Below are 15,083 nucleotides of genomic sequence, written 5' to 3' on the forward strand. Positions count from 1 at the left end.
ATTCCCGCGCCGAAAGACACTGACACCCGTTCGAACGAGCCAGCTACGGCTACGGCTTCGGGTTTCTTAAACAAAATCTTGTAATTATTAATAGATCCTTTTCATTTACTACTATAAGAAAAAAAAAATAATAATAATAAGAATAGCAAAATGATAAATGATAATTTAATATTTTATTATGTAAATCAGAAAATAATAATAATGATGATGATAATAGTAAAGTAAAAAAAAATATGTATATATATATAATGTTATTTTTTTTATTTTAATTAAGCCTAAATTACAAATAGCAAGAGTGAATGATTCTCTTGAACAAATAGATAAACCTGTTCCTTTGAAGAGGCTACAAATATAAAGTCATAATTAGATGAGCATCCTTGCTCTCGATATGTCAGTATATTAAATTAAAGGCTACAAATAAACTAATTGAAACTAAATTTACACTGTCTTCCTGAATGTAAAATAATAAAATATATGCTTCCCAGCATTCTGGGATAAGCATCCTAAAGACCATATGGAACCTGACACAAGGAAAAACTACCTTCCCTTGTATTTTGGATGACAAAATCGCCGGAGTACAGCTGTTAACACATCTCAAATAAGAATTTTTTCATGGAATTCAAAAGTTCGGTACAAGCACCAAAAATCATCTGTTCTTCTTTGGTTGTAGTTAAGTTCACTGGTGTTTCTTCTCTAAAGCAGTCACTGCCTGCCTTTGTCTCCTCTTCCACGACGGCATCTTCCCGGGGAAAGCCCACCTCAACAGGCGTTCCCAGCCATAACAACCAGCAAACATTAGAGTAGCCCAAAGCATAAGCTTTGATCTCATTGCATGAGGTAATGGCACAAGTTTCAGCCAGTCATTCAAATCCCTAAACATATCAGAGGTGATCACTGTGAAAAAGACCACGGCCAGGTACAGCGCATACTTGAAGGGCTTGTTCTCTGATATACTCTGGTTAAATGGCCGACCCATGTAATTCACGGCAAATGTAGCAACCTGGATCATCATGTTCACCATGTATGAGACTGTGTTCACCAGGTTTGGGTGAAAATCAGAATCTGGTTCAATGCACTCCTCTGGCATGTACTTTGAGGCCTCATTAACAGCTGAAATCAAGAAGAACAGGTGAATTGCGAACTGGCCTAGAAGTGAGAGGAAGACATAGGCACAGAAAATGTTAGGATGGGGCCGGGATGGTGACAATGTCTGCAGAGGCCGTGCATGGGATATGAAGAGGAAGAAGGCTGCTGTGAAGACGCCACTGATGGTAGCCTGTATGTCGCCGAGCTTGACACCATCCAACTGCATGACACTTAGAACATAAGCTGTTGCAAGACAGTTAAGGCCGAGAATCTTGAACATCTGAAGGGTAGTCACAAGGGTGCTCCTGCCTTGGCGAATGATGTCAAGGGTGGGGGCAACAGAGGCATGCTTCGCTGTGAAGGGTGAAGCCATGGATGCATCACCGAGCTTAACGATTGGTGCACTTCGACCATCGCCCTCTTCATTCATTTCATCAATCAGTTTCTGCAGCTTTTCACGCTGCTTCTCAGCTGCTTTGAGGTGGCGGTTGCTTGGTGCTTCTGTGGAGCTGCTGGCAGATTTGCTATGACGTGACAATTCACTGGTGGCTTTCGGCTTCTTCGGTTTAACTGATTTACTATCAGATTTGGAGTCCTGTGAAGATGAGTTTCCTTGTGCTGGTGGCACCGCATTCAGAAGAGCGACGCCTACATGAGCCTGTATATTTGCAAGATACAGTTCATTTTCCACATGATTAAAAAAAAAAACCCAAATGGGAACAAGACATCATCTTTTTCAGCTTGGAAATGTACGAGCAATCAACAGGTCCGCATTTCATCCAAATAAAGAAAAAACCAGAAATAATATTCTCTGACAGGATGATCTAAATAACCTGACTCACCCATATAAATTGAATAAATTGTAAATAAATAGTAAATGTGCAGCAACAGATGAGGACCATTGTCAAAATTACATTCTTGCACAGCTAAAGCAAAGCATTATGACCACATGAGAGACACATGAAACTGGTCACATGTTGTAAACTCTAAGCAGTAAACTCCCAAACTCAAAAAACACACAGAACCCATGGACATGATTGTCGAACTGGGAACCAAGACAAAGAAAACTGTTTAATTTTTTTTTTCTCCCAGAGAAAGGATTTGTGGAAAAGCATTTTATATAGCTTATTCATAATGCTTGCAGGGTATGATGACCAAATTGCCATGCTCTAAACTCTTGCTTTTAGGAATAAAATTAAATCAGAAATAAATGCACCTGTTTCAAAGCCCCAACATCATTGGTTCCATCTCCACACATCAGTGTCATTCTTCCCACTGATTTGAAAGTCATCAAGATCAATTCTTTTTGTTCAGGAGCCACCCGGGCAAAAACCTGCACCACCATCCAATAACACTCATAGTAAGTGAGGAGGGTTATACATTAAAATTGCATCACGGCCTTGTTTATAGATCCTCACCTTCACATAAGGGATGACTTGAAGAACAGCCTCAGTACGCTGAAGCATTTCAAAGCAGTCACCACCCATACAAAGATCATGGGATTCTGATAAAGATTCCACATCTTTCGCTCTGAAATCATAATAATTTATCAGCTGTGTTAATCAAATGAATATGATAGCAATCAGCGAGCTCATTTCATTGATTTTTCAAAAGATGCACTATGCAAGTTAAATTAACAAGAATGCAGACAAACACAGATTAGCAAACAATGCTCACAAATAAACTGCTACTAGAGGTGTAAAGTAGGATATAAATATAAGCCTAAAACTCACTTGTAAGAAGTTTTTTCATTTTCATCAGGTGAAACCCACTCAAAACCTCCGCCAGTTTTCATGGGAACGAGAATCAATGCAGGCTTTGTAATTATATGAACTTGAGAAGCGACATGGCATGCTGTCAGAGCTTGGTCACCAGTGATCATTACCTGGAATAAATGGACCCAGTTAGCACAAGGCAAGATGGTCATAGTAAGATCTTCTCAATTCATTTTGCAGAACAAGGCTGTTCAATAATATAAAAGCAATAATTGCTGAATGCATAAGAGGAATGAACCAATTTGAAATTTTATATTACAAACTAGAATACCACAATGATTATAGAAATTATCAAGAAACACGTGTAACTTTTTGTTGATAAAAAATAAAGTTCAAGGCTAATCAATAGAAAAATAAGACCTCAAATGACACAAAGCACACCAAACACCATATTCACTGCCCAACAACCCATCCTGTAATTCCCGTATGTCTGTTTCTAGGGTTTAAAATTTTCAGGATGGCAGAGATTTCTCTCTTCTATCACTTAATGTAATAGAAAGATCAGGGTTACACAAATATCAGTCCATAAGAACTTAGACCCCTTTTAGAAAGCTACAACATGAAAATGACCAAATACTGAATTGTAGCACCTATCCTGGGAAAATAGATTTCTCACTAAGTGCATACACATCAGGCAAATAGAGCTGTACCATAAAAAAAGAACTATAAAATTTTGATAAGAAAGGCTTATCATTCTGTCAGTGCCAAAACCTATCTGTGAATCGTGAAATATACCAAATCATGCGATGACCCCTTCAGTTCATAAAGGATGGAAGCAGAGTCAGGTCTGATAGGGCAGTCAAAAACCTGGAAAAACAAAAGCCACATTAAGAATAAAACAGGAGAAGGATTCACTGCCAGAGAACGGTAATTTGTAAAACTTAGGCAACTAGAGAAAAGGAAAAGTAATGGCTGGCTTATTACTGCAAAACCAGCAAAATGTAATTCACTCTCCACCACATCTCTGTCCAAGCTTCTAGCTTCACCAACCTGCCATATGATAAAACCTCTAATCAGCTTGACATTTCCAATGGAAATATAGCATTGCTTCATATCCGGAACTTTATAATGTTAAGAGATTTGACGTGAATCCCAAATTTCCTCAAGTGCTGTTAGAATGCTGATGCATTAAAAAGGAAAGATAAGGTAAAAAACAACAGCAGCAGCAGCAGCAAAAAATCTTGTCTACCATCAAGAGATATTTAATGCCTATTAACTTATAGTCACAAGTTGGTAAATTCAGTAACTATGTATCTGAATAGATAAGCATGAGTCTCTGATGCTGTGTGATATGTGTCAGTATGTTTTTAGAAAATACATAAAGAGAAAGTCATACATGAGCTGTCAGCTTCAAATAAGACGTTCCAAAAACAAGTATATAAATTTAAGACTAAAGGATAAGTCCCTCAAAAGGAATTGATGATAATTGAGTTGAACTGAGTTGAGAGATAAATGCATTCCAAGTAAGCTTACAGTCATATCTGGAAGTGGCCGGTAGGCAAGAGCCAAAACTCGGGAACCTTGGCGTGTGTATTTCTTGTATGTTTCCACATAAGTTGAAGGAACATCAACAAGCCTCTCTTGAATAGTTTCTGGTGCTCCCTGTCATCCAAAAATTAACTTATAAAAGGAACAAACAAAATACTTTTCCAGTGACCGCAATGTACTTACGTCACCCAACAACTAATGAAAGTATATTTTTACAATAAAAGAACTCAGAAAAGAGGAAAACAGTATGGAACTGAGAAAGTATGGAAGGTAAAATCCAGTTTAGAGATATAGCAACATTGAAAGTTCCTTCAGCTACATACTTGCTAGAGCTCTCCTTGCAGAAAACAAGCACCTATCAATTTTCCCATCTAATAATAAATAAAAGATCAATTGCAAAAACGTCACCAACCCGTAATTATAAAACAAAAATCCAGAAACAGTTCAATGGTGTACTGAAAGAAAAGGAATTCATACATTTCTTAATTCATGTGGATCAAATGAGACATTAAATAACATATGTCTGTATGTTACCAACAAACTGAAGTGCATAAATATAGCCACATAAGCTTGCAAACAGAGCAACCAAGTCCAACAACACATGTTACAAACAAATTGGAGGACATAAGCACAACCACAAAACTTGCCAAAAGAACATATTCCCATTAAAAAGATGATTGCTGACATCAAAACTTTGATGCAATGGCGAGCAGTGCAATAATCTATTGAATTAACTATCTAATATTCCGTTTTATCGAAAAAATAACAACAACAACAACAATAATGTTATGATATAATCACTAACCTTCACAAAAGCAAAAAATTCTTCATTGATGCGGACAACAACAGCCATTCTCTTTAAGTGAGATGCAAAGTGATGCCTCTGAACTATCTGAACAGCCTGACCACCAGGCCTGGAACTCAAAAAAGGATGCCAAAAAATGAATAAATACCAAAGTAACAAATATTTATGACATTACCAAGCTAATACTAACAGGAAAAAATTGTTAATAATGTTTGCTAACAAACATTGAGTTTCATGAATTGTGATTTTAGCAAATCTTTTGGTCAGATCTCACAATTTCACTTAATCATGCAAAATGACGAATTACAAAAACACATAAATCTTGGATAGATAAAGAAAATAATTCCACGGTTGTTTATGATATTACAGATCATTCCTGGAATAATTATCTTGATAAAAAATGATTCAATCTTGATTAAATCTTGTGCAGATTCATGCTATCAACCCCCGTATCAGTTGAATTTGAAAAACAGCTTACCAGATGCTACTAAAAGGGAAGTCATGCTTCTAAATGCACATCTGACATAAGACTATGGTAACATTTACTGGTGATACTAATGCAGCTTACCTTTTAGGCAGGGCCTTCTCATCAGATGTATATATCCAATCAATGCCTTTAAGCGCCGCCTTTTCAAGAGGATCACCAACCTAGATCTCAACGGAAAAATAATCAAATAACAAGATAACTCTGTGCATTAGTTCATGATGTCTATAAAGATCATCTACAATGCCAAAACTTCTGCTTATAAAAGCTTTTTACCAATTTATTCTCCACAAACACCAAAGCATGACAAGAAGCCAGGACTTCAACAGTGCGGGCAGGCAATGTACTCATATCTGATTGTAGATCTGCATTTTTTGACAAATCAACAATTCCTCGGAATTCCTGAAATCATAACAGACTTTTTAAGCCAATCAGGATAAAAATAATGCAAGATAACATCTGCCCTCCATACCATGTCATCTGATGTAAGAGTTCCAGTTTTGTCAAAGCAACATATGTCGACCTGCGGAAGGAGAAAAAAAAACACTTGTACGAGTTTTGGATGTATGACAAAAACTTCTATTTGTCCAGCAGAATGAAGCAATCAAAGAAAGCTAAACAACCTTTCCTGCAAATGGTATTCTGAAAGGCTCAGTGCAGAATATACCACGACGAGCTAGTGCAATCAAAGATGTATTGACAGCAATGGATAACTCCATTGGTAGTTCAGGGGGGATGACAGATGTGACAATCAATGAACAACTCAAAAATAATTTGTATTTGCTCCTTGTTGGGTCCTCCAGACCCTGCAATAGAAGACAGCTTTTCTGTGATTGCTCTTAAACAAATTGCTTCTCATAGTAATGAATAAAGCAATCTATAATATACAAACCAAGGCCACAATACAGAATCAACAAGGTAAATAACAAGTTCGCTTACCTTCTTAAGCACATAGCCAGCAGCTATGATAGCAAAGAAAACCAAAAATAGAATGAATAACCCACTTTCCCAGCTATTAGCTGTGACCTGGAATATCGAGTAAGTTAAAAGATTTGACAAGAAAGTTATTAAAGGCAAACTATACATCAAAATCATTCCGTAAATGAAGGCAAGAATGCACCCACCCTCTCAGTGGAAAATAATATTGTTCGCATTAATTTGCCTTGACTTGTTTGAAATCCTGTCCGAAGAACAACAGCTAAGCATCCACCATCAGGTGTTCTCAGATGATATGACTACACGTTAAACAATACAAGGACACTTAAAACATGCATAAACTGCCAAAAGAACAAAAAGCAACATTAACCAGAATTACCTTATCAGGAGTGTGCTGCAATATCTTTGTTCCCCCAAACAGGATGTGGTTTTTATCTCTCTTAGCAGATAATGTATCTTCAATGGCCCTACCCGAGATAGAAACCTGTATAAAACAAATTACCTTTTTATAAAAAATCCCAGCTCATGCCAAAATGGAATGCCTTGTATTCTATGTAGTGAGGAGAAGTGGCTATCCTTGAGCCATCCTACAGTGCGTTTGTTGAGGGTATGTTAGTTAAATGGAAGTCATGAAAGTGATACTACCTAGGAAGTACCACTTGTTAAGAAGTGGATTGCTTTGGGAGTGAGATTGAAACAGACCCTTCTAAAACTAAAAAATTAGGTTAAAAATATAATAATTTAAGAATAAAATAATTAAATAAAAAAATTTATATGATAAGGAAATTGAATTTTAATTTAACTATTCATATTTCGCACCACATGCAAGCCCAACCCACTGTCACTTCCATCTAGAAGTGCAACTTCAAATGGAAAAAAAGGAAATTGCACTATAAAATTTTTTTACTTCTTAGAACCCAACATGTATGTTTCAACAAACCAAACAACATAAGTGGTGGAAGTAGCATGTGACCCCTACATTCCAAACACACCCTTAGCCATTATAAACATAAGGCAATCTGAAAAATACAATCATTTTGTGAGAAACATCTAAAATACGAAAAACTAACAAATAGTTAAAGATAGTTTCCCAAGTGAATAATTGTTTGATCTCCCCATTAGGGCATACATCATATCTGCGCAATTCACACTCCATGAAAGATTAAAGTTGAGCATTTAGATGAAGACAGTACAAAATACAAAATAGAGCCATCATTTGAATATAGCACATAAACTACTTATTCATAACCTGACAAACTTGGCAATGTTAGTCATGTTAAATGAAAAATCATACATATGTTTACCTTAAAAATTAAGAACGCAATTTCTAGTAATTTCTTTATTGTTCAAATATTTGTAATAGAAAATGCATAAAACTTTGCATTTAAAAAAATAAATGAATTAATAGGAAAGAAAACCACCTTCCATTGAGGAGTAGACTCGCCTGTGAGAATGGCTTCGTTAACAATTGCACTTCCAGCTAATAAAAGCATGTCAGCAGGTATGGATTTCTCCTCCCCATTAGGACCAGATGCTCGTCCAACAGAGACAACATCTCCTGGGAGAAGATCCGTCCCTGAGAGTTTCACCCACCTAAACCCAAAACAACAACATGCACTAGCTTTTCAAATACCTAATCTGTAAACAATTAATAATCATATAGTCATTAGAAAAGCACCTTCCACATCGATATACCATCAACATTTGAGCATCAACACTGACACGCCTTAATTCAGTGAGAGTTTTCAGCCTACTCTTCGCCATTGTTGACTCGAATAGAAAGAGCATAGCAAGAGTAAACAAGCTGTAGTACCAATATTCATCCAGACACCATAGACCCACACAAAAGACCTAGACATAGAGAACGACATCTCAGAACAAAAGCAATATAATAACCGGGTTGCAAAATCAACAACCCAGACACAGTACAAAGTGTGAGCTGACCGACCTGAAAAACAAAAAAGGGTTCCATGCAATGCTCTTTCATCAACTTCTGAAATGTGGGCTGTGGATACTCAAACCTAAATCACAAAATGACTTTAACACCATTAGTAAGTCAACTAGAATAAACCAGGTTATTTTACTGTGAAACTGATTTACAAAATCATAGAATATTGATCATCATACACTACTGTAATGATGTTATAAAACATCGATGCAGATGAGCAAAAAGAGACAGAGGTCAGGTGTAGAGGCTCAGAAAGCTAGCTAGGAGCAAAGGTAAATTATATTACAAACCACAACAAATGTATACCATATTACAAATAAGAAAAAAGGTGTGTTGTATTAGGATTAAGAACAGAGGTGTGTACATAAAGCCAAGGAGTAATTGGTAGACTAAGGCATGTTGTTTGCGCAATTGAAAACTAAAAGATACTCACACATTTCGACCCCACTTATCAGTGGCAGTTTTTACTTTAGCTTCCGTCCCATGACCAGTGCATTTGAAATAGTATCCGAACGACTCCTTTGTAGGGTATGGAAGCTTGCAAAATGCATTCTTTTCTGCCGAAAAGGTAAACGTTTGCTTTCGAAAATCAAAATATATTTCTTCAGCGTTTCCATCTGAAGATGTTGAAGTGATGACCGACTGAAAATTTTCATGCTAGTCATCAATCAATTCAAGAAAAATACCACTCTAAGGGATTAATCAGAAATTGCAAAAATCATCCAGGCAACTAAAATTGAAAACTTGAGCTAGAATTCACCATTACCGGTTTCCGGAAATGAAGTGGCACGATCTCTTTCGAACCTGAAAACTTCGTTGGAGTTATCTTGCAAGCAACCGCTCTACGTATATCATTGACCTTGAAGAGCAGCAAACAGCATAAAAAGATCAAAATCAAAGCGAAAACAAAAGCCAAAAAAATCAGTAGCACTAAATACCTTCGAGAACTGAACGAAGCATCGGAAATCCACAGACCAAGCGGTGAAGAGGAAAACGAGTACATGAGAAGCAGAGATCACACCAAGAACAATCAGCGCGTCGGTGAAGTCAATGCTGGGGACGACGGCGAAACCCCAGGCGGCATAGAGGATCGCGAAGGGCCAGGCATCAACGCGCCACGGCCAGTGCCGCCGCCGCAGGAGGTCGACCCACTCTACCACCTTCCCCTCCGCATGAAACCTCGACATCCCTCGCGAATCTAGATCAAAAGGAAGCAGATAAACATCAGGATCTGATCAAATCGTGAACGAATTCGTAGCTGTGATTGATGAGATGCAATTGGAGAAGGATTTCAGATCGAATTGAATCAATGGAAGCCAACCGATCGAAGGAGAGGGATCGAGAGGGAAGAGCTTGACCGCGGACGGAGGCGGAGAAAGAGATAGAGAGATGGGCGAGGCCGAGGGCGAAGCAGGGGTTATGTTCCCTTGATTTTATTATTATTTTGTTTTTTTGTTTTTTTAATTATTGTTTAAAATTTAAGCCCTGAATGAATAATAGAGTAAAGTAAAGGATGCATTGCAAAAATTCCCGGGGAAAATTGATATTTGTGAGGGAAAAAATAAAACAAAATAAAATAAAATAATGGATAAAATGTTTTTTATTATATATTTATTTGTTATTTATTGGTTTTTTCCCCTCTTTTGTGATGCAATGCTAATTAGAAAATTTTTAATTTTTAATTTTTTATAATAAATAAACCAGGTTCATTGAAAATAAAGACCAATACAATAATATAAATATAATAAAATAAATAAATTTAAAAAGTGAACAAGAAGGTTCAGAGCTGAATGATTAAATAGTCAGATTATAAAACAAATACAAAAATAGTCAGATTATAAAACAAATGCAAAAAGAAAAAAAATTCATTCGATACAATCAATCAAGAGGATTATGTCACTGAGAAAACTCAAGCAAAATGTATGTTGTGCTCTATCATCCAGATCAATAATTATGTTAGTAGGCTTGACTAAACCGAAAGAAAAATTAAGAAGTAAAATTGTTTAGATAATTATACCTTTTTTATTTATCTTTCTAATTAGGATGTGCAAAATAACTAATAATTGTATATATATGGAGAAAGGGACTGACGTTGACGTGGACAGTTGGATTTCAGTCCAACAGATTTGACATATGAATGAACAGTGATTATTGTACTTATAACATGTGATACAGTGAATTGTGTGATGTACAATATTTTGATTTGAACCGTTCAATCAATTTCAACATAATAACTTAACAAATCACAATCATCCAATCTCTAAAAAAATTATAACTACGCCTCTATATTGCCCCCTCCCTTTTTATTTTTTTAAAAATCGGATGAGTCCGATCTATATATATATATATATATATTAAAGTAAACCTCCAAAATTTTGTTTTTAATTTTTCGAGCAAACTTTACATCTTCTTTCTTATTTCGCCATTGACACCAGATAAGCTACAACAAATGACTCGTGATGAATTGCAGACAAATCATTGGAAGATTATCAACATGTATAAATTTGTTAGTTTCAAATAGTGTATTTTTGTATAAGATATTAATTTTATTTAATAATATAATTAAGTAACTAATATGAAAAATAAAGTTTTTATAACAAATATAAAAAATATGAATTTAGGGAAAAAAATAATAATATTTTTTTGCTAATCAAACGTGTTTTTGTTTTTAAAAAATTGACAATAAATAAAAACGATAAAAAAAACAAAAACGATTCAAATGACCCTTAGTAGTTGTCTAGGTATATTTTTTATCAGTTAGAATGATCTGATCCTTCCCACAATCATTGTGACTTTTATTATTATTATTATTATTATTTATAAAAATGATAAGTGATGTTACACAAGAGGGGTGTCATGGGTACTGTGGTATAAGCCACCCCTAAATTCTTTTTAAAAACGATCATTATGGGAGAGTGGACCTGAAGTGGAAAAAATTTGACTATCCTGAAGTGAGGGAGTAATATCATTTCATTTATAATAGTTTTGGTATTTATTTAATAAAAATTAAATATAACGGAAAATTGGATGGATTTTTATAATTTAAAAAACCTTAGAAGCAAGGAAAACGAATTTTTATAAATTGATAGACTTCATTTTCTTTCCAAATCCGAAAGTAATACCCCTGACTTCGAGAGTACAGTGATTCAAGTAAAAATACACCGCTAGGCAGTGGGTTTTTATTATTTTTTTATTTTTTGCTCCGCGTTGTAATTATTATTTACATTAGGATTTTGTTTTTCTCCACCCTGCGTTCGGGAGTTGTTCACTGGAGTTGAATCTTTGGATTTCCTGTGGATTTGGCGACATAGTTGGTGTTTTTCCGGCCATTTCTGCTGTTGTGAACGAGATTTGGTTGTCAATATCGGATTTTGGAGCACAGGTTGCGATTTATGGTAGGATTTGCTGCCTTTTTTGGTTGTCAATATCGGATTTTGGAGCACAGGTTTCGATTTATGGTAGGATTTGTTGCCTTTTTGGTTGTTAAGATCGGATTTTGGAGCTGGTTGTGATTTATTGTAGGATTTGTTGCCTTTTTGTATGTCAAGATCAGATCTTGGTGCCCTTGTTTCTCTCTTTAGGATTTTAGGTAAATTGTCCAATATATTGTGGCGCGGTTTTGTGCCAGGAGTTGGGCAGCAGGCAGGCAGGCGAAAGGAGGGGAGGAATTATCCCATCCTGGAGTTTTCTGTTATTGTTGTTGATGGTTTGCTGTGGGAGTGGAAGTAGCCAATGTCTGTATCCTAATTTGGGTCATTATCTAATTGTATGTTGTGCATGATCTCATCTGATAATTCCAACAAACCTATTTTATTTTATGACAACAAGTATTTTCTTTTCTTGTTATTAGACTTGTAAGTTGATAAGATGGATACTTTATATTATGATGATAGTTCATATTAGCATGCATGCATAAATCCTACCCTTGCCCGGACTTAGAATCTGAATCCAGTTGACCCCTCCTTGTTCTACTCTTTGACAGAGTTCTGGCTACACTCTGCGTTTGCTTAGTAGCTTCAGCAGCCAATGTTATTGTTAAACATGGAGGCTGATAGAGAATATACTGCTTTAAATGAAGGTATGCAGTATGCTATTGAATATGTCCGAGCGTCCAAATTCTTCAAGGATCTCATCATTCAGTGTTATAATCTAGCCCATTACTGTAGTATTTTAAAGCCCAACCCTATAGCACGGGTGCTGTAGCAACCCGAAAAAAAAATGTTTTCTTTTTAAACATTTCAGCCTTCCTCTTCCATTTCCCATTATTGCCTAGTTAGAAACCCTAGCCATTTCTTTCTCCTCTTCTTGCTTCTTGTTGGTTAAGGTAAGTAAGTTTTTTTTTTTTTATTTTCATTAATTTGCATCTTATGTTCTTGTTCATAACCCTAGAATAACTTAAACCTTGTGTCCTTCTTGTTTCCTTAGATTAGTAGAAGTAGAGAGGACGAGAAGAACAGATGGCAAGGTGAGTGGGTTAACCGAATTCTTTTTGACTAATTTCAATGTTTTCATCATGTATTTGCTTGATTTGGTGTGGTTTAAATGTGATTGATTATATTGAAATTTTGGTTTGCTTTTGATGGATTAGCATATTATGTTTACATATGGGATTTTTTTTTGGGGGGAATTTATTTGTTATTTCTATTGTAGTTCAAGACTTGTTTATGTGGACTCATTAATATCCTAATTGCCAACTCATTTTGTTTTGCATAGTCCACTTGATAATTGTGGTATATTGTTGACGAGGTATGTAAATTGGTCATGTTCTTGACTTGTGTGGGATTTATGGAGTGGAAATTGGGTGATGCATACAAGGTGTTTGATATAATGCTTGTAAGGACATTATGTAAGCCATGACCAATTGATTATTAGATATTGATGATATGAGTTTATGGATTGTTTGAGATAATGTTATGTGTGAGAGTTTTATATTAATGTTAATGGCATGGGTGTATGCTTGTATGAGGTGTGTTTGAAATTGTTATTATAAGATTGGTACATTGGTACATTGGTTAAAGAAGACTTTATTTTTCCTTTCCCATTTTTTTTGGAAGAGCAAAATACTTGAATCATGACTTATGTAAATTTGTTGTATTCATGTATTATGTTAGAAGTGATATGTGGAAATTTAGTCATTGTATGCAAGATGTTTGATGGAATGCTCTTGAGTATTTAATGTGATCATTGATCAACTAAGTGTGACAAATGATGATAAAAGAAGATGTCAGTGAAGTAGAAGTGCGGCTAGAGGAAGTGTAATTATGTATGATGGTAGAAATTAAAGAAGAAGGTGTTGGAGATGTGTAGAGGGTTAAGTCATTAAAAAGGTTAATGATGATGAGGTAATAATACTAAGGAGTTTGAGCCTAAATTTTGGGTCTTTGAGCTTGTATACTTGGCTTATGTTGGCAAACTTGTGTTGTATGGAAGTTGTAGGACTTATGTTTATTGGTATATATATATATATATATATATATGTGTGTGTGTGTGTGTGTGAAGGAAATAAAGGAATTTATTGGTGACCTAGTGAATGGAATTACAATGGCGGAAGATGGAAATGTGTACGCTTGCATTGGAAGAAGTATTATTTAGAATAATTTGTGAGTTATTAAGAGAAATTAATGCTAAAGAGTCCATGACTAAATTTAGTAGTTGAGTATAGAAAGTCAAATTGCAATCATTTTGAGTAAAAGGGAATTTCATAGAATTTTGCATATATGATTGAGTTACATACTCCATGATAGCTTTTGAGATCATTTGGAGGAGTAAATAGTGAAATCAGGGATTAATTGGGGGATATGCAGGCAACCATATAGGCCACATGAATCCTGAGAGTACTGTAGCATTATTGTAGTTATGACTCTTTTTCTTCAATTTTGTTCCGGAGTTAAATCTTGGTTTGGTATGAATTCTGTAATGTTAAGGTGATTTAATATGAAGGTTTATTATGCGAATCTATCGATTTAAACCTTGGAAATATTAATTATTGAATTTTATATGAGCTGATGCATTATCTATATGGGAATGTGATATCATTTTGGTCTCAAGAAATTTATTTGACCTTGATATAAGAAGTTTTAGATTTTGTTGAGACAATTCTTATGGTGAATTTATATAAATGGGTTCGAAGGATTTTAATTACAAGAGATGTGGTAATTTGTGAGTCATGGTGTGTGTATTTAAAAGATTTCCTTGATGAAGTGGATTTAGTATTATAATAGAGATGAAACATCTTGTTGGGGTTAATAGAATTAGAAGGTGAGAATGGAAGTTTATTAGAGAATGTTTAGTTGAAGTATGCTTTTAATCCTTTGGTTTAATCTTTGCAAGTTGTGAGAATAATGATAGGCTATTTCGTTACAATTGAGGTATGGTAGAGGGACTTGACGATTTAACTTGAGCGGGCTTATGTTGTTGAGGAAGGATGGATCTACTCCCAATTACCACTTGGTTTTACTCAGTGTATTTTACCATGTCCCTGGAACCTACTTTCATATTATCACTAATCTTATACTCAGTATATATTTTATTCCCTTACCTAGATTATTGTTTATTATTAAT

At 35.3% G+C, this 15,083-nt stretch overlaps 1 protein-coding gene across 3 annotated transcripts; it reads right to left on the reverse strand.

The window, feature by feature from the left end:
• Positions 1-317: 317 nt before the first annotated feature.
• On the reverse strand, positions 318-9,962 carry LOC120263315 (probable manganese-transporting ATPase PDR2). 3 transcript variants are annotated; one of them, XM_039271181.1, is made up of 22 exons: positions 9,844-9,962; positions 9,461-9,720; positions 9,289-9,381; positions 8,956-9,164; positions 8,523-8,595; positions 8,253-8,425; positions 7,996-8,167; positions 6,954-7,058; positions 6,763-6,873; positions 6,578-6,664; positions 6,262-6,444; positions 6,111-6,161; positions 5,915-6,040; positions 5,723-5,802; positions 5,155-5,263; positions 4,335-4,463; positions 3,786-3,851; positions 3,597-3,668; positions 2,820-2,971; positions 2,505-2,616; positions 2,303-2,419; positions 318-1,744 (listed from the first exon to the last, which is right to left on the reverse strand). In XM_039271181.1, the coding sequence occupies exons 2-22, from the start codon at positions 9,707-9,709 to the stop codon at positions 677-679; spliced, it is 3,537 nt and encodes a 1,178-aa protein (XP_039127115.1). In that variant the 5' UTR covers positions 9,710-9,720; positions 9,844-9,962; the 3' UTR covers positions 318-676. The 3 variants fall into 3 exon arrangements, with proteins under 3 accessions (XP_039127115.1, XP_039127113.1, XP_039127114.1); XM_039271179.1 differs by having other exon boundaries at positions 9,283-9,381; XM_039271180.1 differs by having other exon boundaries at positions 9,283-9,381; positions 9,461-9,944.
• Positions 9,963-15,083: the final 5,121 nt, after the last annotated feature.

This window comes from Dioscorea cayenensis, chromosome 6, assembly GCF_009730915.1.
Source record: "Dioscorea cayenensis subsp. rotundata cultivar TDr96_F1 chromosome 6, TDr96_F1_v2_PseudoChromosome.rev07_lg8_w22 25.fasta, whole genome shotgun sequence".
Classification (NCBI taxonomy): Eukaryota; Viridiplantae; Streptophyta; class Magnoliopsida; order Dioscoreales; family Dioscoreaceae; genus Dioscorea; species Dioscorea cayenensis.